At 44.1% G+C, this 27421-nt stretch overlaps 1 protein-coding gene across 8 annotated transcripts in view; it reads right to left on the bottom strand.

Annotated features, from left to right (window-relative positions):
* Nucleotides 1–27421, bottom strand: part of TPD52 (tumor protein D52) — a 104732-nt gene that overhangs the window by 65367 nt on the left and 11944 nt on the right. For 3 of the 8 annotated variants that reach the window (XM_070481006.1, XM_070481007.1, XM_070481008.1), the window contains exon 1: nt 12575–12785. The exons of the other annotated variants lie outside the window; for them this stretch is intronic. In XM_070481006.1, coding sequence (XP_070337107.1) covers nt 12575–12770 — 196 coding nt within the window. In that variant the 5' untranslated portion in view covers nt 12771–12785. Of the gene's footprint in view, nt 1–12574; nt 12786–27421 lie in introns of those variants that run through there. 8 annotated transcript variants of the gene reach the window in all.

The raw sequence follows: 27421 nt of genomic DNA, 5'->3' as shown, positions 1-27421 counted from the left end.
GTTCTATCCGTTTAGTTCTCAAATCCTGTCCCAGAATCACCACCCACGGTCCACGTAGGTAAGTTAGACAGAAACGAGCGTTCTCCACTGCTGTCCTGAATGGTCCCGCCATGCAGGATGTCTCCACTCTGGGAAATAAGCCGTCCTATGCAGACCACACCAGGTAAACAAAGGGCCAGCATCAATATGGTGACACAATCACAGAGAGGCTGAGTTCTGCACAGTTCAGATAAAATCAGATGTCCACACTCACATTTATGGAGTCTAAAATTCTTCTGCATGTTTGACGTCTGCTTCATTAAACACTTGTATTTTGTTCATTTAAGTAATTCCGATGTTGGCTCCATTTTGGTCTAATTAATTTCTGAAAACTTAAGCATAAATTTGTATCCAAGCATGAGACTATAAATTTTATACTATTTTGAGAAAGTAAAGGGAAAACACGCTATCTAAAATGCCATAATTTATTATTATTTCAGGTTTTATTCTTCTCTTCCAAAGGGAAAGGTTTTTTTATTCGCTTTCATTTTTATTTTGAAACCCTTTGAGATTTTTCTTGCAAACATCCTCTGTTCATCCCCAATGGATTTGAAATAGCCATTATTTTTCTCTGACTGAAATAATGAAATAACGCTTCTGCTTTTGAAGACAAAAGGAAAGTTTATAATTTTACTTTTAAATTCTTTAGAACATTGTCATTTAAGACAGCACATTAAAAGAAATCTTAAATAAACGAAACCCACAATTAGAAACTACTGTCACCAGATAACTGCAAATCTAAAGAATCTTTACACAATTTGAAACATTTCAATACTCTCTAAGCTCTCAATTTCAACTTGACGGCTTGAATGTTTTTGATAGATTATATTTTTCCTGGGTATTGTACTTTCACTTAGTTTACACATATTTTGATAATTTGACAATCACTTTATAAATGCATGAATATAACTGTAGGGTGAAATTGACTGAATGACAAAAAAATTGAGAGAATGTTCACATCTTCACAAAATCTAATTACTTATAAACTCAGAAGATATAGATGACAGCCTAAGTACGGAGCTTTTGGTTCTATTTCTCTAATTCTACAACTCAAATTCTCTATTCACAAAAATGGAACTAGGCCAGGCCTGGACATACATTTTATTCAAATCAATTTCAATTTGCTGCAAATAAATTCTTATAATCCTATATACATTCATTAAAGGAGTATCATCGACAATTAAAAACAAGTTATTGGATTTCATCAAGATAGCTAGCTGCAGAAGCAAAGAAATGACAGTTGACTCAATAATTTTGTTGGGAACATGCGCTAGCCATTAGGAAAAAATACATCATAATGCTTGATGCCTACCTCAATAATTCCTTACACTCAAAAATACTCCAGATGGAAGAAATACGTGATTGTACATTTCCTCCATCTATAAAAGAAATTACGGGTGGATTTTTTCTCATTTTTTAAAAATTAATCAGAGCAGAAAGAACTTTCTAAAATGACAGAAAACTCATCAAGGAAAAGATGAACAAACGTTACCCCATGAAGACTTGACACATCTATTTGGAAACATCTGTCACAAACAAAGCCAAGTCAAATAATAAGCTGGACAGGTACCTGGACTATGTGACAGGCAAAGGGCTAAGTTTCTTAATATTAAAAGAAGTCATTTAAATCAATAAGAAAAAAAAAATTCTAAGAGGAAAGTTTGATGATATTGGGATGTTAGACAACAGGCACAATCCACTACTGAAGATTTAAACTAGCGCAAATTTTGTACTGCTATTGCAAGATATCTACAAAAATGTTAAATATAGAGACCCCATATATCCAGCAATTCTACTTCCAGGAGTTTATCCTATTGCTATACTTATATCATGTAGGAGGACTTTTTTTTTTTTTTTTGAGGAAGATTCGCCCTGAGCTAACATCTTTGCCAGTCTTCCTCTATTTTGTACGTGAGTCGCCAACACAGCATGGCTGACAAGCGGTGTAGGTCCACACCCAGGATCCAAACCCAGGAACTCAGGCTACCAAAGCAGAGTGCACTGAACTTAACCACTATGCCACCAGGCCAGCCCCAGGAGGGCATTCTTTATAGCACTGTTGACTATAATGAAGGACAGGAAGAAAGCAGTGTCCATTATGATACCGCTATACAATGGATCAGTCTGACTCCATTTTAAAGTGAGATTGCTGTAAATATCAACATGAAAACACATCTCATTACGTTGTTAAAGTGAAAACAGCCAAGTGCTCTGGCAGACTTCTGTGTATTTACCAAATCCCATTTCTTTTTCCTTCAGGGCACAGAGCTGAACTACATTTCCCAGACCTCCCTGCAGTTACATGGGGCATGTGACTAAGGCTGGCCAATAGAATGTGTGTGAAAAGGATGCTTGTGAATTTCAGGCCTGGCCCATAAAAACCTCCCCTGTGATCACTGATGTTCTGTCTTTCACATCCCCAAGGGTGGAAGTAAAACTACCAGATGGAAGGAGCCTGGGTCCCCGAGTTTCTGCTTAATGCAAAGCTGCCGAGGAGAACCACTCAACCAAGGACACTGCACGCTGAACCATAATGTGAGCGAGAATTAAAATTTTATTATGTGAAACCAGTGAAATTCTGAGCTTGTTACAGGAGACATCCTATAATCTGTAACCTGACAAATACAGGTCCCATTTGTGATTTCTAAGTAAACACACACACATGTTGCTACATCATATAAAACATAAAGGTAAATATTAAACCATTAACAGCTGTTCTCTCTCAGAAATGGGTCTAGAGATCAGAGAAGCAGATAGGGACACTTGCTGTTCACTTTATACTCTTCTGTACTGTCTGACGTTTTGTTGTTTTACAGCTACTGAAAATGAGTTCGTGAAATTCAGAGCTGCTGAAAATGTCAAGGGTTATCTTAAACAAACTGCCAGCTGTCCATCGCACTATCGACTGTATTATCACATTACTGAATAAACAGAACAAACAATTATCTCATTTATATTGTCCTACAACTTTTCAGCCTTTATTATTTCACTTGGAATATGTTGGTTTTGTATTATTAGCTTAAGAATTCATAAAATAAAATGTTTTAACCTTTAGCTTTTATTCTGATGTTTACTTATCTTTATGCACAGAAGAAGACACATCATGCCTTATAATGGTAAATTCTGTGCTCGAAAAGTAAAATATTTGTGAATTTCAGGTACATTCCATTTTTTCTAACTTACATGAACAGATAATAATCTATCCCTGAATGTTTTATCTTTTCCATCAAAATTTGCAATAATTTTTAAAACATTCACTTCTTCACTTCTTTCATGTTTTCTAAATTTCTCCAGATCATCTTTCCACCTAGAGTTTTTGAGGGGAGAGAGGACAGAATGCTACCACAATGACTTCATCCTCCATAATGTTATATTCCAACTGTAAAAAATATAAACTATAGGATCTTTTAAAACTTTCAACCTTTTAGGTTTGCTTGAATGTCTTATAACCAGCAGGTAAATTTTGGTTGATACATTCCTTCCCTTATTTCTGAAAATTTAAATGTATAAGCAGAATCCCAGCTTGATACTCCCTCCTTCTCACCTCCTTATTTATATTAAATATACATGAGTTTACTGCTAATGAAAAGTTCTTGGCTGTTCCTACAACACACATCTGCTTGCCTCAAAAAAAAAACACAAAACTTTTGAATAATTATTACAGTCATGTGTCACTTAATGATGGGGATACATTTCAAGAAATGCACTGTTAGGCGATTTCATCATTGTAAGGACCTCATAGAGTGCACTTACACAAACCTGGATGGTAGAGCCTACTACACCTGCGCCACATGGTACTAACCTTATGGGATCACTGCCATATATGCACGCAGTCCATCATTGACCGAAACGTCATTATGCAGTCTGTGACTGTATTTTAAAAATCACAACCAAACACAAAATATTGAACAAAAGGCTAATTGTAAGATAATTAATTAAAGCATATGATTTATGTTAAAATTAAAATTATATTAAACCTTATTATACAAAAAGTCATATATCCACTAAATTTATATAGAAATTCACATACAAGCATCACACAATCTGTTACGGAAGTGACATGAACAGACAAATTCCCACGCATTGCAAACAGAACGCCAGACAGACAGAAATGTCAACACCAGACCTGTTCGGTTGAGTCACACCTAAGTGCTCACAGCTCTTCTTTGCTCTTGCATCCTGTCTTCATGGGTTTGGTGGTGTGGTTTTACTTTCTCCTTAAAGAACCACAATTCATGTTCCACAGTGTACACAGCGGATTTCACCTACGTTGGCAACTGGAAAGGCTGCAAGCGACAGCATTTCTCCCATACCTCTCAAATCCCTTTCTCCTGCTGTATTTCTAAATGTTTACCCTGGACAAGAGGATAATCACGGCACACGTTTCAGACGCTGAAGAGGGAAAGTGATTCAGCTTTAAAGGTAAGCAGCTGAGGAGTTGCACCTGACTGGCTCAGACCTGGAAGAAAGAAGCAAGAGCACAAGCTGAGAGGAAGGGGCCAGGTATGACCGGGCCTGCAAAAATGGTACACGTTCGGAATAGACACGATGAGAAGGGTGGGAAGGATGAGAGGGAACTGACACAAAGAAAAGCACAGAAAGTCTGCACTATAGGCTGGATGAAACCACTTTTAAGAACTTCTAACTCATCCAGCAATGCCTGGTTGTAAGCAAAGGCCACATCATGTCACTGCAAAGCTTAAACCTCTGCGAAGGCTCCCACTGCCCTCAGGGCCAAGTTTACTCCTGACTGTGGCACAGAAGACCCCCTGCCCCCCAGTTCCCTCTGGTTTCTGCACACCAATCCCAACACACTCATGTGCGAACCATCCAGGTCAGTGAGCAATTCTCCAAAGAGCTCCTGACCCTCAGGACGTGACACGTGCTGTTCCCTCCAGGTGCTCTTCTTGCCCACAGCAGGGAGTGTCAGCCACCCTCTTAGGCTGAAACGGACGACATGAAGTCTAGAAATCACAACCAAGATACTAGGAAAAAACTCTGCAAGTTTATAGCTTGAAGTAACATTCTGTGGTCTGAGTTCACCACGAAGATGCAGAGCTCCCCGCTGGACTGGGGAGACGTCTAGCGGAGGCGAGCTGAACGTTGCCCATCCTCCAGAGCGAGTTCACCCCTAATCCAAACCAGGAATATCTTCTTCCCAATAAGAGCCTCCACTCCTCTACAATATCAGCTAAAGGATGGGAAACAAACATCTGACTTCACGGCTCCATTAACGAGAAAAGGAACCATTATAACATGTTTACACTGTGTAAAGATCACCTAAAGAGAGAGTGTAGGCAGAAAGGAGAGAAGGGCCAGGAAGGCTTTGTGTTGAGATGAGGGAGAATCAGTAAAGATGACCCATTGCGATGTCCCGAAATGATTCACCGACTAGAGGGGACACGAGCGGACCAACCGGCCCAATGACTCCACTCTGCTTGACTGTTATGTTTCTTTCTGGTGTTGCCAAACTATTACTCTGATCAAGCTGCTTTGTCGATCACAGCATACTTATTTCACTGCAAACACCTAGCACAATGTATGCCCTCAAATACTAATTGGTACACTAAGGAATACAGACTCCCTTTTAAGCGCTAATCTGATCTTATCTAATATTCAGGTGGAATCTGCTTCCTTCATTTTTCAAAAGATCAGTTTGTCTCCTATATCCTCCACTCCTACTACTCCAGGGCCAGAGTTAGAGCAGGGACCATCGACAGGTGGCTTCTGCCACTTACGAGGTGTGTGAAGTTCTGAAACAAACTCTCTGAACCTAAAGTTCTTCATCAATAAAATGTGGATAATAAAAATCTCTCTCATACAGTTGCTGTGAGGATTAAATCTATTTTTTTTTAAAGGTAAGCATTTTTATTTGAGGTTTTAGGTAAGGGAGGGAGAGGATGAGCTGGGGTCTTAGGTAGTGGAGGGGGAGCATGTGGCCTTGCTAGTTGGCATCTTCTGGTCAGCATGCATTTGGCCTTGAAGACTGAATTTTTTTTTTTCAGGAAGCCCTGAGCTAATAACATCTGCCACCAATCCTCCTCTTTTTTCTGAGGAAGACTGGCCCTGAGCTAACATCTGTGCCCATCTTCCTCCACTTTATATGTGGGACGCCTCCACAGCATGGCTTGCTAAGTGGTGTGTAGGTCCGTACCTGGGATCCAAACCGGTGAACCCTGGGCCACCAAAGCAGAGCATATGAACTTCACTATGCCACCGGGCCGGCCCCAAATCTTTCTATGTTTGCAAATCATTCAGTACATGGTAAACGTTCCAGAACTCATTATTGAAATTATGATGACTGCTGTTTGTGAGTGAGGGTTCAGGATCCCACAGGCAGATCTATCTGTAAACCACCCCTCCCTCCTCCACACTGACACGATACAACAGTCAGCGGCCACAGAGACTAGTGCCTCTTGGACTAACAAGATACCACGGTGAGGATGAAGGGTAGTTATGGCAGCATGAAGGTTTTAAGGACAGGACTGGAAGGGAGACTTCCTTTTGCTATTCTGTGCCACCCCCTATTGATTCAGAGAAACACAGCCCTCCTGCTTAACCGACCCGAGGGAACAGTGCCCCTAAGGAGATACAGGACCATCAGGGAGGTCCTCTAGCCATGGAACAAACAACAGGCTAGAAGAAAAGAAGTGGCAAAAGATAACCTGCCAATTAGCTACGCTTAGTAACCAGCTGCCAGGGGTCCCATGCCACTTTTGAGTTCTCGCTTCATAGCTTTCAGATTCTAGCAATGCAACTAGCCATAATGCCCTTTGACGCTGATGGAAAAGGAAGATTCAATCATTCATAAAGATAAGTTCAAATCATAGCTCCAGCATCTACTAGCTGTGTGACCCTGAACAGGTCACCTATCTCTCTGGTCCTTTTTTCTGTATTTGTAAAACTGCAGTAACCACACATAGCTTGTAGAGCTGCTACCAGGAATAAAGATGACATTCAGAAGCGCCAGTCCTCGATGTCCACTATGTTTGTTCCCTTTACTTTTCTTCTGTAAATAGAGGTCCCTCTTCCTGAACCACTCCAAACCTTATCTCAGGGCACAGCATACTTGGGCAAATAGGGACTTTAGCCCTCTGTCTGACCCCGAGAGGGTCCAGGGATGCAGCAAGGAGCACTGTGGCCGACCATGGGTTGTCCATGTTTAAGTGCCTGATGGACACCAACCCGCCTCAAATGCAAAATTAAAACTGAATTTTACTTCTTCCCTCTAAAACCATATATTCTTCCCTCTGTTCATTGGTGTTCCTCCTGACTTCTTATTAACAGCACCACCAGGTTCTCCAGTCATCCAGGCTTAAAACCTCCACACTTTTTACTTCTTCGACCCATCCGCCAGCTCAGCCAGAGCACTAACAATCCTTTCTTCAGTGTCCTTCAGCTCCCTTTCTTCTTTCCATCCCTCCTACCACACCTTAGCCTAGGCCACATCACCTCCTCAGTTCCAAATGAACTACCTGGAGAAACTGTCTCAACTTCCCAACCTGGAGTCCAGGAACTTGACGATACCACTGATGCTAACAAAGAGGACTCACACTTCTTGGTACCTTTGGGGGAAGCTGGGCAGTGAGGAAGAGGGCAGCAAGGAGGAAGAAGAAGAACACTATTATTTTTTAGGACTGAAGTTTCTATTACATCATGTCAGCACAGGAAGATGAAGACACAGGGGTCTGGTTAGAATTTAGATTGGGGAAGTCATCCAAATACAGAAAATAACAAATAACAAAAACTTTTTCCCCATACATAATATTCTATGCAGTTCATGACAGTAGACACATGTGGATCCTAAGCCACAGTCATATCTATTTCAGGGATAGTAAGAGTAAGTGTTAATTGTGTACTTACTATGTGCCAGGCACTATGCTACATGATCTACATTATTCTCTCCCTTGGTCCTTACTGCAACCCCAGGAAGGGGTTGCAATCGCTGAAGTATTAAAACTGGCAGTAGGGATGGGGGAGAGACACTCCCCAGAGCTAAGAGGAAAATGCTTTGCCTCCAGTAAGAAAATAAGCGTGTAGTACCTTGGGGTCTCCAAAGCCTTTAACATTCATCATCTCATTTGATTCACACAATAATCCTACGAGGCAGGAATGACAGTAGTTATCATCTCAGACCTACAACTAACTAAAGCTCCCTCAAAGTCAGTGCAGGCCCGTCTCCTTGACTTGAAATATCTCTGCACAGTTTCTGTCTAGAGCTGGTGGCAAAAGGGAGCGAAGGAGATTCTGCCGCATTGCCAGCGTCTCCTCTCTGTACCCTCTCCTCCACAGATGCCTGGAAACCTTTCCCCCAGGAGTAAAGCCAGCCAATGGAGCTAAAACAACAGCGCTACAAAATGTAGCCAATATTTAAGCTCTCCAGGCCAGAGAAATACAGAGAAGAATTCGAGATGAGCAGGAGCAGTCATCACTCTGGTGGAAGAAACAAGGGACATGGAAAAGTCTGTCTTTTTTTTTTACTCCAGGAGGCTACGCTGATGGTAGAATCTACAGCAGTTCTCAAACTTCAGAGGTCATCAGAATCGCCTGGAAAGCCTTGAAAACACAGATCACTGGGCCCCACCAGAAATTCTGACTCAGCAGGTTTGAGATGAGACCTGAGGACACGTATTTCTAACAAGCTTCCAGGGGCTGCTGATGCAGGTGTGTCCCATAACCTCTGAGACGCACTGCTCTTCAGATGACGGCTGCTTTTTCTTCCACCCAGGTCAGCGTGCCAAATTATGCTTTTCCTTCCCTAAATCACAGAACAACCCTTCCTAGCCAGATTTTAATAAGCAGAAAACCTAAAGGCATAATACACCTTTTCTGACATCTGTATCAAAATCTTAAGAGAGGAGGCGGGCCCCGTGGCCAAGTGGTTAAGTTCGTGCGCTCTGCTTCAGCAGCCCAGGGTTTCACAGGTTCGAATCCTGGTCACGGACATGGGACCACTCATCAAGCCATGCTGAGATGGTGTCCCACATGACACAACTAGAAGGACCCACAACTAAAATATACAATTATGTACTGGGGGGATTTGGGAGAAAAAGGAGAAAATAAAATCTTTAAAAAAAACATCTTAAGAGATTCTCTCTCAGCAGGAAAACTACTTCATGGTACAACAATTCAGTGTTCTTTTAGGATGATACCTTTCCTCTCTGATATATGGAAGTTAATGCCTGATCCTGGTATCACATTTCCAACCAAGGTACTTCCAGGGAGACCATTTCCATTTGTGGGGCAGCTATGTCAACAAGCTCCTATTTGTTCTGAAATATATTAAACCCAACACAGCCAAACCTGAGTCACCATCTTCAGTCAAGCTGAACTGTGCTCATCCACCGAGATCCCCTACAAAGGCACAACCACCACTCCCTCTGCTGTGACGGTGGCCAGCCTCCAAGATGGCCATGTGATCTGTGCTTCCTGGTTTTCACACCCTTGTGTAGACCCTCCCACACTGTATCAAGGTTGGTCTATGTGATGAATAAAATACAGAAATGAGGTAGAACATGTGACTTGTAAGGCTAGATCACATAAGACATTCTGGCTTCTGGCTTCTGCCTTTCCCTCCAAGAGAGCGAGTGTGTCATGAACACACTCAAAGAGGACCAGGCAGAGGTCCACACAATGAGGACCTGAGGCCTCCTGCCAACGACCATGTGCATGAGTCATCTTGGAAGTGGATCCTTTGGTCTATTCAGCCTTCAGGTGACTATGGCCCCAACCATCAACTTGACTGCAATCTCATGAGAGACTCTGAGCCAGCCCACCCAGATGAGCTGCTCCAAATTCCTGACACAATATTGCTTGTTTTAAGCCACTAAGTCTTGAGGTAATTTGTTATACAGCAATAGATAACTAATATAGCAGCCCAATCCAAAAATCTGAGACATACGAAACCTAAGGGTCCTCAACACGAAGAAGCTGAAGAACAGGGATGCCTGGGGAGGTACTGAATTCCTCTTTAGTAGATGGATTCCAGTGTGGGATGCAGAACCATCAACAGAGATATTACAGAAGGATACGTGCAGAGTAACTCTGTTACTTAAAACCACAAGATCCAATGAATTCAATTGTCCTGAAGTTCTCCCCAGTCTAGATGTATACACTGTCATCATCAAAAAAGCCAGAACAGGTCAATAAACTGACTAAAATCCATCCAAAGCTTCCTCTTCAGAACTTTTGAAATAACACATTATTTTGATAGGGAAAAGTGGTCACACAGGAAGTTTCCTTGACCATTTTCATTTCCACCTCCCACTCTCTCAGACAAGCTGGCTCACTTTCCCGGCCACATCCAACAAATTTTCATCTCACTGAACTAGCCTAGCCTAGTTTCTCACCCCACCTGCCCCTGGGGAGAGTTCTAGCACAGCTCAAAGAGGAAGCCTGAATATCATCTGTTTGTTCCTTTGACTGAAATTGAGACACTCTACCTCCTAAGGCACTGACTTTCCAACGTTTTTGATGTTTACATCACAAGCACACACACACACACACATTTACAATTAAAACTGTATTTTCCAAAAACGATGCTCACCATTACAACACACAAGGCATTTCTGGATTATTCTGTTCCACTTGGTTTTTGGAAAATGCTGGTCAGAATCCACAACTCATTAACAGGTGAAAAATACATCCTAAGACATACTCCTGAACGCTCAGCAGCTCCTGAAACCCTCAACGTTAGAAATAAAAGGGAAAAAGCGAAAATAATAAACTCCCCTCAGCCCCAACCATGTGTAAATCCTTAGTTCCACTTCCCCACATCCATAAAATACACATTAATGCTTGGGCTTCGCCCAGACAAGGACGACCTCAGGCAGTTTCTATTCAAATATGATAATTACTAGGCCCTAAAATTCTTCTAGTCCTACAGCTGGTGACTGGAAAATCCACAAACAACCCTCACAAGAATTCCCCTATCACTCACACCAAGTCTGGCTCAAAGGCAAATTTTCAATCTTGTCAAATTTTTTTAAAGGAAGTAGAAAGGCAGCAAAATAAAACATCCGCAAGAAACCAAATTTGCTTGGACAGGGACCAGCTAAACAAATTTTTGCACTTCCACAAAATGGACCACTGGTTGCGGCTAAAAGAGTAAAATCAATCAATCGAGACGGAAAGCAGATTAGTGGTTGCCCGGGGGTGGGAATGAGGAGTGACTGCAAATAGGCACAGTGCTGATGGAATTGTTCTCAAATTGGATTGTGGCGATAGTTGCACAACTCTGTAAGTTTTCCAAAAATCACTGAATTGTACACTTAAAACAAGTGGATTTTAAGGTAAATTATATGGTAATTATTTATGGCAAATTATACCTCAATAAAGCTGTTTAAACAAAAAATCTAGCCATCTGTGTTAGATAAGAAAAAACAACCAAGAAGATACATTCTAGTTAAAACAAAGTATAGAATAACGTGTACGACAGTCAAAGCATAGAGTAATGTGTATGACGTTCCCATTTGGATTTTTTAAATGCCTATACACATTACCTGCATGGACGTTTCTGGAAGGCCATCTAAGGAGCTTGATCATGACAGTTGTCTCTTGGAAACGTATCAGGCATGAGAAAGTTCAATTTTAACCATATATCCTTTGTACTGGTTTAATTCTTTTGCCATGAGCATGTACTATTTCCCATAAGTGTGAAAATAAGGACGACCTCAGGCAGAACCCCCAGAAGCAGGACTCTCACATTAGTCCCAAATTAACTACAGTGCCAGTTAACACTGTCCTCTGAGGGAGGGACCAGCTCGGCCCTTCAGAATTGAAACATTTCTCAGTAGAAGACTATGTTAAAAAGGTCACTGCCTTTGACAATAAGATACCAAAATCGACAGAATCCTCAGTCTGAAAGCTTACTGCGTAAAACCCAGCAGGAAGAAAATTTGAATGCCCTGTGAGGGGGAAAACATGGTTTCATGAGATTTCGTAACCAGCTTCTGCTTCGGCAGGTGCTGGAACAAAGCTCAGAGCGGTTTCTGCTTTGCAGTGAGGAACCTGAAAAGGCAATCGATACGTCCTCTACAAGAACGGGACTCTAGGCATCCAGGGAACGGAAAATCTGCTCCTCATCAAGATTTATCAAAAATAAAAAACAACATACAAATGAAAAAACTAAAAATGAACCCCAAAAGGCTGCTAAACACCACACTCCCAAAGCTTGCACCCAGATCCCCTTTGGTAACCGCCCAGATCAAGGCCTGGGTTCTGCCTTCTTGCCTCACCCTCATTTCTTTGCTTTCGTCGCCTGGGTACCTGAGCGGGCTCTCACCTGGCTACTCAAGGACACAGACACTCTGAAAATTAAGAACTTGTGGCTCACCACATCCCCCTCTCCACGACTTCCCCAAATGCAGCCATCTTCTAGCCTTCCGCCCACAGCGTCATCACTCAGCCTCGAAGGCCAAGGTAACCAGAATTTGGACCATGAAATACTCGCATTCCCAACTCGCAGACACGAGAAAGTTCTCACACCCAATCTGCATCCAAGATTATTTGCTGCCCCTCCCACCCAGATGCTCACCTGCTTGTATCTCATCTTCTTCCGCCCCTGCCACCCTTGACAAACATCCACCATCACTGCCACCTCTTGCCACAAGACCCGCCCCCCTCCCAAGCAGCCTTGTGCAGGGGCACCAGGCCCTCCCTCGGAGCCCGCCTTGTTGCTGCACAGCCCGCCAGAGTGTTACCCACCACTGCAGCCCCCACTTCCACCTCATCTATGTCTCAACTACATGATTCAACTTTCAGCCACCTGTCGGCACTGAACACCTGCGATGTGCAGGACACTGGCGAGGAGGAGGAAACGATGGGATTTCTGTAGATAACATTTAGGACGGTGTTTTGTTTTGCTTTTTAATAGCAGCCTTATTGAGACATAATTCATACACAATAAAAACCACCCTTTTTAAAGTTTTCAGTCCCTTCACAGTTGTGAAACCATCACCACGATCTAATTTTAGAACTTTTCATCATCCCGAAAAGGAAACCTCACACCCATTAGCCTCTTGAAGTTTTTATGAGAAAAATTTTTTTCACAGTTTCAGACTTACAAACTTAAACATTTCACATTATAAAACGCTCAAATTACCCAGACTGCGCAGCAGATGATCCAGACGAACAGTTAATAATTACCCACTGCCGTGCCGATGCCACCTAAAGGGCAGAGTTGTGCAGTGTTCCCTTCGTGGGGGAAATTCGGCACAACTATTAAAACAACAAGCAAAAGAAAAAGCAGTTTGTATTTGAATAATGCCTCACGGGTTACAAAATGCACTCAAATACCCGTGACTTTTCTCTATCCTCCCAAGCATCTCAAAGGTACACAGGACATTTGCAAGTGGGGAGCCTGAAGTTGGGGGCACACGCCTGACCCACATGGTCCCCCAGGCGGGTCCCCCAGCCCAGCTCTTCTCAGTCTCAGGCTTTATTCCGCCCCGGGATAAGTGCACGAACAGCTCCGCTGGCAGGCCTGTTACCATGAAGCAACTGCAGTTCCTTATCTGCTTGGAAGAAGAGAGGCCTATTGATGCTCTCCGCACAAAACGCGCCTTTGTCTAAGCGACGCCCCAGAGACCCCTCGCGCTGGTCCAGCTGCGGTGCTCAGATCCGGGTTCGTCGGCCCGCGTGAATGCTGCTCCTTTATTTCGGGGCGAGAACCGGAGCCCCCTGCAAAGCCCAGGTCCTGGGTTCTCCCGGGGTCACCCAGGCCGTGAGGAGGGGAACCTGACCCACCAGGACCAGGAGCCCTGCCTTGCCCAAAGAGCCCGGAAGACAGGCTCGAGTGAGAAAGTTCTAATTGAAATGCGGTCGAATTCTAATTACTTTACAGCTGTCTCCAGAATAACCTCGTTCCTTACTCACCAAACGCTTAATATAACCTGAGCCCCGGGGAACACGGGCTCCTTCTCAACCAGAGACGCCAGCCGCACCTTCCAGGAACGTTCACGCTTGTTTCACACGTGAGGCAGAGTTTCACGGGTGTGCTCAATGGTCGCTAAACCTCTAACAGCCTGATAGAGATTAACAAATTCTGAAAAGTCACCCACGGTGAGTATCAACGATTAAGGCTTCCCTGCGGCTACTGAAGACACTCAGAGGGCAGGACCCCTGAACACGGACGCCCGCGCGGGGCGCGCCGCACACGATGATGCCACACGGGGACACACCGCACACGCACGGATGCACACGCGGGGACACACCACACACACAATGACTCCCACGTGGGTACACATCACACACAATGCCCACGCGGAGACATACCGCATACGCACCGATGCACACACAGGGACGTACCCCACCCACACTGATGCACACACGGGTACACACCACACATGCACAAACACTACTCCGCAGGCACTCTATTTTTACCTGCACTGGTTCCATACGGTAACAAATTCTACATAACATAGATTTATAAAATGGTGGGTGTAGTGCACTCTGGGAAATTAAACATTTCTACCCTCCTCCATTCTTGCACCACTCAAAAACAAAAAGGTTGCAGGGGTCAACATTACCAAACCAACGAGCCAGGTCACTTCGAATTTAACCTTAAAACCCAGTGTTCATTACAAGTTCTGTCAGCCTGGCAGGAAGAATAAACAAAAAGAGGCATTTTCAGGGACAACACACCTCTGTGTGTGTGTGTGTGTGTGTGTGTGTGTGTGTGTGGTCACAGTGGTCCATGGCATTATAAGGCATAGATGAACCACACCACCTCAACGTGAGCAACACTTGGACCATTTCCTTTAAATGCAAACCCCACTTCCTCTACAAACCTGACTCTGCTCCCCAGCTAGCAGTAACCTCTGACCGCTCATATTTGTAACCTGCACCTCTGTACACACACTGCTTTCCGCCTGAGGTCATAGTTATGTACGTAATGTAACTCCTCTACTAGAGGAAGCTGCTTGAAGGCCCGTTCCACCTCCCATTCCTGCCCTCAGGGAACTCACGCCACACCAACATCAACTTCACCTCCCAGCCATTTCTCATCCCCTAAATTCCAGCTACAGAGGCTCTGCACCGAAGTTCCCACGCACACATTACACACCAGGCCATCTCTATGGTGATGCACGAGATGGCTTCCGAGGCGGCCGCCAATGAGTGCTGGTAGTCACACCCTTACACAGTCCCCTCCCACACGGTACCAGGGATGGTCTGTGTGACCAACAGGATACAGCTCTTCGGTTCTCTCTCTCTGGGATCATTCGCTCGAAGGGAAACCATGTCGCCAGCAGCCTTCTGGAGAGGCCCACAGGGTGAGGAATTGACACTTCCTGCCAAAGCCCCCAAGTCCAGCTTTGAGATGACTGAAGCCCCAGCCAACAGCTTTACTGCAGCCTCACGGGAGACCCTGAGCCCAAACTACACAGACAGCCAGTCTCAGATTCCTGACCTTCAGAAACTGTGTGAGATAATAAATGTTTGTTTTTTTTTTTAAGCTGCTACATTTTGGGGTCATATGATATGCAGCAATAAATACTAAAGCAATCTCCATACCACCTTCATCTGGCATGTTCTTTCCCAGGCCCACGTATCAAAATCATCAAAATTGAGATCCAACGAAAGCAGCTTTTCTTTGACAAAAATGCTTTGGGCTCCCCCTCAACGAGAATCCCTTACTCCTTTCTCTTAATTCAAATTGCACGGGTCACTGTCTCAGAGTGAGGTTATTCTGTCTTATGTGGAGACGAGGCTCACAGGCCCGCATCCCACACAAGCCAGAAGCTCTCTAAGGCATAGACGAGGTCTCTCTCTTCTCATCGAGAGCAGTGTGGCCTCGTCCAGTCAGGAAGTCTCACCCATCCCACCTCTGTGTACTGAAAAAACTAAGAAGCGATACTCCTGGACGCTGGGTTGGGCTGTGCCCAGTAACTGTGGAGAGGCCTGCTCCATCAGGGACGGCATTTGGAAAATGGGGAGAGTAGGAGAAAGAGAGGGGAAAGGCACAACCAGATTGGCCCTGGGCAGAACTCAACTTTTCCTTCCCTCCCCTCCCCCTAATCCCATCCCTGGTACCCCCATCAGAAGAGAGTGGGGAAGGAGGAACAACTGACAGAAACACTGTGTTCGCACATTCACGGAGGAAGCGGGGTCAAACGGGCAGTTCCGGAGTCATCGGAACACCCCTCTCCAAGGCAGCTGTGATGGCCACCAGCACCTGATGGCCGTGGTCCCAGGGCATGAACTAGAGAATCAGATCGATCTGGGTTTGCGCCATAATTCTTCATTTAGGAACCACTAGACCTAGAGAGAAAGCATCCACTTCTTGGACCTTCAGATCTGATACCTTCGGATCTGACAAATTACTAAGGCAGCTGTTAAAAAAGACTAAAAGAGATCAATCTACCAGTTTATGTGAAACACCCAGAAGAAGTCTTGTCATCTCATCCACTTCCCTTCCCCTCACTGGAACTGGCCTTCAGGAGAAGCTGTGCCCTGAATGGGAAGCTCTAAACCCTAACGTGAGGACCCAAAGCCAAGTCATGGCTATTTGCCATTGTTGCTACAAATCCCAAAAGAGGCTACAGGATTGGGAAAACAGCCCTGAAATTCACTTACAGACTTAACATACAGCCCCAATTTAGAAGCTTGGTTCCTTTGGAATATACATTTTCTCTTTGACCAGAACTCATTGAAACTTAGCAAGAGGCCACTGGTAAGCATATTCTAGGACTAATTACTCATAGGATCACCCCATATAACTTATTGTGGCTAATTCACATGCTAACATCCCCCACCTGACTATACCACCTTCCTTAGGTGCCAGAGCCAAGGATTCATTTCACGTTTGTTTTTAATGTCCACCATCTTAAAAGCAACCAATTGATTGATCAATTAGAAATTATCCTCCCTAGAACCTACAGATATCACATAACCCTACTCTGGGGACTAAGAAAGCATAAACATTAAAAAACCTACTAAGGATTGGATAGTTCCATTTTCAACATGAAGCACATTTGTTAAATGTTTAAGATTCTAACATTCCACTGTATTAGGCACCAAAGCAGACAAAAAGAAGCAAAACACTTTACAAAAAATATTTCATTCATGAGACATACAGATTAAATTTTTTTTTTTTTTTTGAGGAAGATTAGGCCTGAGCTAACTACTGCCAATCCTCCACTTTTTGCTGAGGAAGACAGGCCCTGAGCTAACATCCAGGCCCATCTTCCTCCACTTTATATGTGGGACGCCTACCACAGCATGGCTTGACAAGCAGTGCCATGTCCGCACCCGGGATCTGAACCGGCAAACCCCGGGCAGCCGAAGCAGAATGTGCAAACTTCACCACTGCATCACCAGGCCGGCCCCTAGAGATTAAATTTTTAAACAATTGCAAAAGCCACATTAGTTCATCTGTAGGTTAATCTGTAAGGTGAAATCCATGTGAAAGATTCCAAAATATAAATTATATATGATAAATTTTGTAATCAGCTTGGGAAAAAAGTTAAATGTATAGTCAGAACCAACCAGGGCATTCATGCTTCTCAAATGAAAGTAATCCTTGTCAGGCAAACAATGGATTTTTTTTGTTTTTTTGTAGTATTTTGTTCTTTTATCTACTATGAAGAATCTCAGGATAATATTACAAATAATTAGTAAATAAACTACATATTAATTTTACCAACATACAAGGTGAGGATGTTGCAATATGAAGCCAAATTCTGACCAAAATAATACAGTACTTAAAAAAATACTGAACAGTTAGAAACAGTAGACACATCACAAGATGGGAGACCATAAAGACACTGATCAATACCCAGGACCGACAGGGCTCTTAGGGCTGACGGAGGTTAAATGACCTTGGGCTCCCGCTCCCTTCCTGAAGGGCCCTTGGTGTCTGTCACATAGCTGAGACCAGCACCTGCCTGTCCATAGCAACTGCAGCCAGCCCATCAGCACCAGGAAAGGCAGCAGACGCCTTCGCTGACGTTAAATATTTATTAGGGTTCAGCATATGGTCTTCTTGGGGACGTTCACGGGCACACACGACCACCCTTCCTTCAAAAACACCTTTTCTATCAGATTCACTGAAATAGACCTAAAAAGGGAGAGCCCACCACTGGTTCTTTGGGGCAGGCAGGTGTTGGACTGCCCCTTTAACATGACATTCAGTGTCCATTTTGTACATGGCACTCAGTGCCCATTTTAACCAAACCTAAGGGTTTTCAGATTTTTTAGGTCATCTCAAGCACCTCATCCAATAAATTATAACAGAAAAATTAAAATCTAATAAAGGACTGTATCCATTCAAAACCTAATAAGCCCCTTAGATCTTGGCTGTCTGGGAAAAATTACACTCTAAGGAGTTACTCTGTGGGTTATTTTTTAATTTGTTTCCACACACCACATGAGGTTCAAACGTGCAGCCATCTCTCTCAGGTCCAGCTGAGGTGCTCCTGGACATTCGCTCTCTATCCGGGGAGCCCTGGTGTCAAAATCAGCACAAATTTTGTTGTCATTTATTAGGGTATTTTCACATGCCAAAGCAGAAGCGCAAAAGTAGGCAACAGATATTCAGGTTTCCTTATGAAAGAAAGGATTTCTTTGCTTTAAAAGCAGAGTCACCCCAGAAGCTCAAAGATACAATAGCGACCTTGTGTAAGCCTGGCTTGGGGCCAGAAGTGATAAATATAAGTAAAGATTTTGACAGCAAGTGATCTTTGAGCCAGCTTGGTGACTGTCACCATAAAAGTGTGAACACATTTTCATGGGACAGCAGTGTGTGTGCGACAGAAGCAGCCGGACGACCAGGGAGCTGCTGAAATGCTGGAACCGCTTCCTCTGTCTGCTTCTCTTTCTCCAGGACCGAACTCAGTGCCTGGCACACAGCAGGTGCTCAAAGGGCGGGCATGCGTGGCCATAAGAATCCTAAGGAGCTTCTCCTTCAGGAGAGCCACGCGTCACAGGACCACCCCCACCACTAGCAGTCTGCGCTATTAGACAGGAGTACTATTAACAGTGTGACCAGCTAGGAAAACCTAATACAGACACCGAATTTTTATTCAAGAAATGACAGCTTCCTCTACACACCAGGACAACTCCAGACCAAATCAGTGTTTTCACTTGTGTGAGGCAAAGGAGGAAAACAACCCAATTTTCTTGAAACTGAACTTAAAAGTAATGCCCTTTATTCTGAAATAATATTCTTCCTGATTTTGGAGGAGGTGGAGGGATGTTAAAATTATCATATTTATTTTTTTTTTTAAATGGGGCTTTTTGTTGGTTGTCTTTAATGAATTGGCAAAACAAGGAACTGACAACCCAGCGTGAGCTCCCCATCCCTAGTTTTAATCTTACCAATCTATGGAATCCAAAATACGAGGAATGGCAGTGCTAGGATGTGACAGTCAGTAACCCTGCAACAGCTTACCTGTGACTGCAGCTCTAGCCACTACCTGCCCAACTCACCCAACCCATGTCACCGCCCAGGAGAGAAGAGGAAAAGAGGAATAACTGGTTTACGAGGTGGAGGCACAAGGAATGCTGCTGTTCGGTTAGAAATATCTAGAGTCTGACACGAGGGAAGAACATCCACACTGGAGAAGTCTGCCAATGACCACGTAAGATATATTTGGACCTACGTCCTCCAGAAACTTTACCTAAGTGAGCCTGTGACCGAGGGCTATTCTGATCCATCAACTGTACTGAGAAAGGAAAAAACAGTTGAATACACTGTTTCAGGAAGTCTACAAAAAACGAAAAAAGGACCAGCCAGCAGCCCAGAGCCCATTTTTAGGCAGAATTTGTAAAGGGCCCGGTCAGCACATTTTTACAATCTTCCCAGCCCTTCTGGGTTTAGCCCCAGATTAGGAGGAGAATAAAAAAAACTACTCAGAGCTGGGCAATAACGTGGTGAACATATAAAGAGTCGGGGTGACATTATCTATTAGAACAAAAATGAAATTAAAAATACACACTCAGTAATTTCACTTCTCCATTTTACCCAAACAGGCTTGCATACAGGAGGAATATACAAAGATGTTTGGTGCAGCGTTTGTTATAATAGTTTTAAAAAAATACTGTAAAGAACAAAATGCCCGTTAATAGAAGTTAAGGCGCATTTATACTCTGGAACACTACGCAGCAGTTAAAAAGAACGGAGTGGTCAACATGTACCAGCACAGAAAGCTCTCCAGGACACAGAGCTGATGAAAAATACAGAAGCACATACGGTACGACAGCACGTGCTTTTCTAAAAGGCACACACATGCACAATATCAATTCTATGAGTGTTCCCAAAGTGTGGCCCCTGTACCAGCAGCCTCAGCGTCACATGGGAACTTGCTAAAAATGCAAATTCTCAGGCCTCGCCCAAGACCTACTGAATCAGCAAACTGCATCTAGCAATCCGTGTTTGAACAAGCCCTCTGACACACAGTGAAGCTTGAGAACTGCTGGTCCACACAGGTCTGTACACAGGTCCCTAAGGAAAGGTCCGACAGGACTCGCACCACCTGAGGGCCCTGACCAACTATCTTTATCTATATTCTTTTGTCCTTTTTTTTTTTTTTAACAAAGAGTATTCATGCATTGCTCCTGTAAGTTAAAAGTAACTTTTTTAGATACTCCAGGTGCTAGGAAGGGATTAGGGGAATGGTTAACCATGCAATCGCAGCGGAAGAAGGCTGGTGAGATGGGAAAATGAGATTCCCTAAGAGTTGTCGAAATGCTGGAGGTCACAAAAATCATGAAAAACAAGCCCAGTAGGAATTTTACTCCAGAACTCTCAACGGAGTTCAGCTGGTCTTACTGGTGTCTTCCGTGGAGAGAGTGCATGACAAATATCAACCCTAGAAGGACAGCTAGCTACCGAAGGATAAAAAAGACAGAATAGGGGCTGGTGGCGTACTGGTTAAGTTCACACACTCCGCTTCGGCGGCCCGGGGTTCAGAGGTTCGAATCCCAGGCACAGACCTACACACTTGTCAAGCCACACTGTGGCAGCGTCCCACATATAAAGTAGAGGAAGATTGGCACAGACCTTAGCTCAGAGACAATCTTCCTCAAGCAAAAAGAGGAAGACTGGCAACAGATGTTAGCTCAGGGCCAATCTTCCTCACACACAAAGAATAATGCACACATTGTTTTAGAAAAGTTAAACTTGTACAGAGTCTTTTGTTGATTCTTTAGCACACTGCAGTGGCCAATAACACTCCCAGCCCCACTGTCGCCCTACCATTTGCTGGGCTGTTCGCAGGGCACCAGGGCAAAGGCGACAAGAAGGGAGTTCTGAAACCTGAGTAACAGCCCTTGGTGAGGACATCTTGCCACCATCCCTTCACACCTGGATCAACCCTCTTCAGGGAAGTGGGACTGGTGACACACGTACCCCTGTACTTTATTTCCATTAACGTCATAGTCAGAAGTAAAATCAACCGTTACTGCCAATATTTATGGAGCTAAAATAACCCCACAAGTGTACTCAGGAATCCACTTTAAAAGAAGGTTTACGGAAACCTATAAATCTAAAAATAGGATTAGCTATACTTAATTTTCAGTTAAGAGAGGGCAACAAGAGGTAACTTATTAATCTGTCTACTGTTGCTACAAGTCATGTTCCAAACCAGGGGTAAAAATAAGGGATATTTCACAAAGTATTATGAATTTTCCACTTCTACATTTTTTTTTAAGTGAGAGCTTAGTTGATTTGATGTCAAAAGTGCATGCTATCGGGGCCAGCCTGGTTGCCCAGCAGTTAAGTTCACACATTCTGCTTCAGTAGCCCAGGGTTGGCTGGTTCAGGTCCTGGGGGCGGACGTGGCACCGCTTGGCAAGCCATGCTGTGGTAGGCGTCCCATTTATAAAATAGAGGAAGATGGGCACGGATGTTAGCTCAGGGCCAGTCTTCCTCAGCAAAAAAAAAGAGAGAGAGAGGAGGATTAGCAGATGTTAGCTCAGGGCAAATCTTCCTCAAGAAAAAAAAAAAGTGCATGCTATCACCTTTGACACATCATACAATGGTTTTAAAAGCCAACATCTAAAACGGCCTAGATACTCTTACCTTAACTTTGTGATAAAAGATCAACTAAATTTCCACTCTGTATAACCAGTATCTTCAAATTTCACTGGACAGAAAAAGCTGAATAAAAGTACATTCTCACTCCTGCATTTTCGGGACATCAGCTACTCCAGTTTCAAGCTTTATTCTCTTGGATATTACGAGGTCATCACATCACAACCCGCTTGTTCTTTGATACAAGTAAAACCCCATCGCGAAGTGATGCAGAACTACAAAGAAACAGCTGCATGCCGTTCGATTTTCTGGGCCACGCTCCTCCACAGCATAGGGAAAAATAATTTCTTTTTTTAACCTGAGAGCAAGGACAGTTCTCTTTCTCATCTCCCACCATTTAGCCAATTTTTTTCTTCCTTTAACAAGGCCAAATTTTTAGCTTTACCCATTTAAGACACTTGGATTCTTTACCCAGAGAAGACAAAGCAAAAAGTGTGGTTACAGCCTCATATAATAGAAATATCCAAGATAAAAAAATGATTAAATGATTTGCCACTACATCGAGAACAGTAAAGAAAAAAAAATATACCGCACCTCTAAAGAGAACAGACTTAAAACCTGAGAAAAAGAGCCAAGTGGAAGGCGGAAGGTATTACAAGATCATTTGGCAATCTATCTATTCCTAAACGATTAGGAAGCAAGTTAGGCTAAAAGCAAGGCACGGGCGAGAAGTTCCTTTATGTCACTATTTGTCAGAAAAAGCCTAGGCATGTACTGATAAGCAGCTTTCAGTATCCAACAGGAGCCCTGCACACTGTTACTGCAACATTATTGAGGTGCTGGAATGGTGCAAAGCCGCTGCCTTCTTGGGGGTGAGCTTCCGAGGCGCCCTCTAGAACAGACATTTCTGAACACCCAGCAACAGCCAGAGGAAGGAGGAAGACCGCACCTGCCTCTACCTCCCCCACAGCCCCCACCTGGGGAGCACGTCAACCCTGAACATCCCTCCACCCAGATCCCAGAGATGACGGGCCAGCCACACCCTCAGGGGACACCGGAGGGGCCAGGCCAGCTCACCCCTCGTGACTGACAGAATCAGGAGGGCACAAGCGAACTCCACCTGGGCTCGGGGTGGGGTGACCTGAGGCAGCGGCAGCGCACGATGCGGGGTGCAGTGCTGCTGTGAGCAGGCTGTTCCTCCTTCACAGCCCCTCCATCCCCCACCGCTGCATTCAACATCCACAACTGTGCCTGGCAAACCCAGCGTTCGAGATCTCCTAGGTGAAAAAGTCAGGCACAAGCACGTCTTGAGCTCCCTTTGAACCACGGAAACCTGATACCCTGAAGGTCTGCCAAAGAAAGCAGCCTGTGTTTCAAGTCGATGCTTGCTCTTGCTCGAAGAACCTGAATACTGACTCAACAGGCCGTGCGCAGGGAGGGAGGGGGCGGGGGACAAAGACCAGAGAGCAAAGAAGACGAGGTCTGCACGTTGCTTTCTACTTTCATCAAAATATGCTTCCGTTTCCAGTGGTGTATCTGTCCCTTAATGAACATGTATGTTCGACCGAAGAATGATGCTCCGACAGGAACAAGTCAATGTGGGAGAAAAGTGCTTCAGATCACTGAGGTCACTAGGCTTTTTATTGAAAAAACAAGGTTTTACTTTGCTTTTGTACATGTTTCTCCACTAAGATCTTTACTTTATGCAAAAAAAAAAAGATAAAGAATGAGTGCAAAGCATAGAAAGATACTAAATGCGTACATCCAGCTGCCTTAACTACGCAACGCTCAGTAACTGAAGGAATAGTGGCCACAGCTGTCTCCCAAAAAAAGTGTGGGGACTGCAGAGGGGGCTGCCCGTTGGCTTCCACTGGAATAATGGAGAGCCTCAGCAGGAGAAATTAACTCCTCAAGGGAGCCAAGGTTCCCCGAAGCGGCCTGGGCAGGGAGAGGGGAATGTTTCCTGTCCAGCTCTCCCACGGCTCATTGCCTCCTCCCCAGGACAGCGATCTCAAGACTGTACTTGCAGACCCAAGGATTCTGCGAGACTGTCATCAAGGCCTTTCACTCATCCATGGTTAACACAATGATTCACAGGAAAACCCCTTACCTTTGAGACTTGGTATTACTAAATCAGCTCCACTTCGGCAAATTTACGTCTGTAACTAATCCATTTAAAATAAGGTCTCTTCACACAATTGAGAGGCAGTAAAATATTGTAGATAAACTACATGATACTGGGCAGCTCTTTAAGGCCCCTACACTTCAAACCCATCAGTCAAATGGAAACGGGAGCATGCATCCGCACAGAGCTGACAGGAGGGCCAGACAAGGCATTCACTGCCCATCACTGCCTGGCTGGAGCCCGGACCCAGGACACGCTCCATAAATGTCAGCGCAACTGCCAAATAAAATTCCTTCTTTTCCACACAGTACTGGTTGAAAAAGACTAAGAATTTCAAATTCTTCCAAAGCTGAAAGGCCAAAACCATCCCCGCTTCACCCTCTGCATCCTTTCATTCACCTTTTCCAACCTCTGAAGAAAAGATGAGCAGAACTGCCACACTGCAAAGGACACAAGAACATTGTTCTTTTGTTCAGTGCAGAAAATACGGATGTGAGGTAGTGGTATTAATGGGAAAATGAACATACATGAAAAATTCCCCAAAATTGCATTTTATTGTCAAAAGCAAAGGGTGACAAGGCAGACGGGCATATTGGTCAGGAGAAGCAGGAGAGTCAGAGAGTCTGGGGTTCCCGTCGTTCTCTGCGGGCAAGTGCAGGTGCAAGGACCTGGAGCCCAGATGGAAGGGGCGCCCACCCAGGAGCCCCTCCCTCAGCTCCAGGAGCCGGAGCACCTGCTGGTGGCCAATGCGTCCGGAGTCCAAGGTGGAAGTGGCAGTATGACAAAGGACCACACCCTGGGATGGCCCCAGATTAGAACTGCAATTGACTGACTACTTCCCTCAATTCCTTTGAGAAAGCAAAATCAAAAGTTTCCTCTACATCTTCTAATAAGTTTTAAAAAGTATGTGGCCTCGAAGTATTTCTATTTTGCCCAGAATTCATAAAGAGAGGCCCAAATAGTTAAACAAATAAAGCATAATTTTTGAAAATTCCCAATAAATAATTTGAAATATTTTTTCTAACCTTTGAATCTTTACACACTCACCAAAAAAGAGAGAGAGAGAGAGACCTAAATTAGCTTAGAAATAGCAATGAAATTAATTAATAACAAATGAACAAACTAGGAAATCCACGTTCAGGGTTTTTTCTTTTTATTCTTACAGGAAAAAAATGTAATACTAACAGGAAACATAAAATATATTGAATAAATCCACGAAATCTCTTAAGCAAAAGCAAAAGAAAAGAACAAGAAAACTCCTGAATTCCATTTTTTGCCCAAAATCGGGAAAGATAAAAAGAGAAATAAGAGGGGCCGGCCCGGTGGCGCAGCGGTTAAGTTCGCACGTTCTGCTTCTCGGTGGTCCAGGCTTTGCCGGTTCGGATCCCAGGTGTGGACATGGCACCACTTGGCAAGCCATGCTGTGGTAGGCGTCCCACATATAAAGTAGAGGAAGATAGGCATGGATGTTTGCTCAGTGCCAGTCTTCCTCAGCAAAAAGGGAAGGACTAGCAGTAGTTAGCTCAGGGAAAATCTTCCTCAAAAAAAAAAAAAAGAAAAAGAGAGAAGAAAGAAGAAAATGGAAATTAGGCGGAGAAAAAAGACAGGAAAAGAGAGAAAGGACAAGAAAAGGAAAAAGGAAAAGCAAAGACAGGCGAAAGAAATATTCACACACAAAGGCGATTGAGGGGAGCTGAAGTGTGACTTGAGTTGTGGTTCACGCAACACTTTACATTTTAGGGAATTATCAGTTATCTTAGTGCCCTTTGAAAAGTTGGTTGTTTCATCAGAGTTCACTGCTTTTCAAATTTAACAGCTACAGCCGCCATTCTGAACAGAACACTCAGACTGCGACAATGTCATCAGACCATCTGCAGTGACCACAGCCTCAGCTAGAGGCAGAGAGCAGGAGCAAGACGCCCAGGACCAGAGTCCCTTCTGGGGGCTAAAGAGAGACAGTAAGTTTGGGAAAGGATTGTGATGTTGGAGAAAATAAAAGTCCCTAAACCAAGAGAAGTCTGTCATGTTCTCTTTACTATGGGTCAAAATTTTCATTTAATCCCTAAAGCAATGAGCAGTAGCAATTGATTCAAAATCACCAGAAGAGGCGACTGGAAGGTATATTTCTCTTTCCACAATGACCTGAGGAAAACAGCTGCCTGACTCCCCAGTTGGGGAATGTCACTCTGGAAAGAAAGTCACTGCTCCAGAGAAGCTGAGCGAGACCACGGAACAACTCCAGACACTGCACCATCAGTGCCACCAGCAAGCTGCGCCATGAAGAGAGTGAGCGCTCACCCTTCAGGTCTGCCCTGAGAAATCATCAGTTTAAAAAAAAAATCACAGCTTTACTATGATTTGGCACAAATGTCACCTCTAGACTAAATTGCTTCTCTGATTCTCATCCCACTCAGAGAAAGTATCATCCTTTCATTCGGCAAATATTTAATAAGTACTTATTCTCCGCGAGGCTCTTATGCATTAAAGTGAATTATTGCTTATAGACTTGAGCTCCTTGAAGGTCAAAATCTAGGGTAAGACTATTAAACCGCATTTTGCATTAAAAGCATTTAACTAAAACCAGTGACATACAGCAGAATAGCAAATCCTGTTACACTCCCTTGCCTCTGGTTTCTTCTCTCATTTTACAAACACACACAAATGGCAAACTACCATCCTCTCTGAGTTTAAAAACAAAAAACACCAATCAACACAGGCCAGCACATCACCATCACTTAATCCAAATCTCCCTTCGAAACACACCACCCGGCTTCTCAAAATAGCGGTCTCCCCTTTGTGTCGCCCCCCTTGACCATTCCCACAGGCCCGAGGTCCACTCCTCTTCTCTTCAACCCCATCCCGGCGCAACGAGCTTGCGTCTCAGCGTTATCCATCTCAGCATTATCCACGACTGGTCCTCATCACCAACGCCAAGATCTACTTCTTCCCCTCAATCTACTTGGCCTCTCCAGAGCCTCTGAAAGTCAAATTCTATTTCTGAACTCGCACCTTCCTCTCCCTGCTCTGGAATGTTCCCATTCCAGGCTCTGTTTTCTTTTTACTCTACTTTTTTTCCTGGGCTGTCTCAGCAGCTTAATAGCGTCAAACACCACATGTGCTAATATGTAACTAACATGCTAATACTTAATAGCTTCCAGTATCACATGGCTCCCCAACCTTATATCCTGCCCAGTTCCTTCTCTCAGAAATCCATATTTCACTGCTGACCCTAACCACGTGGACATCCACAAGGACCTGGTGGTGGTTTAAAAGCATGTGCACGC

The sequence above is a fragment of the Equus asinus genome, chromosome 12, assembly GCF_041296235.1.
Source record: "Equus asinus isolate D_3611 breed Donkey chromosome 12, EquAss-T2T_v2, whole genome shotgun sequence".
In the NCBI taxonomy this organism is placed as follows: Eukaryota; Metazoa; Chordata; class Mammalia; order Perissodactyla; family Equidae; genus Equus; species Equus asinus.
Note: the sequence above shows the minus strand (reverse complement) of the source record. Positions and strands in the feature narration are given on the sequence as shown.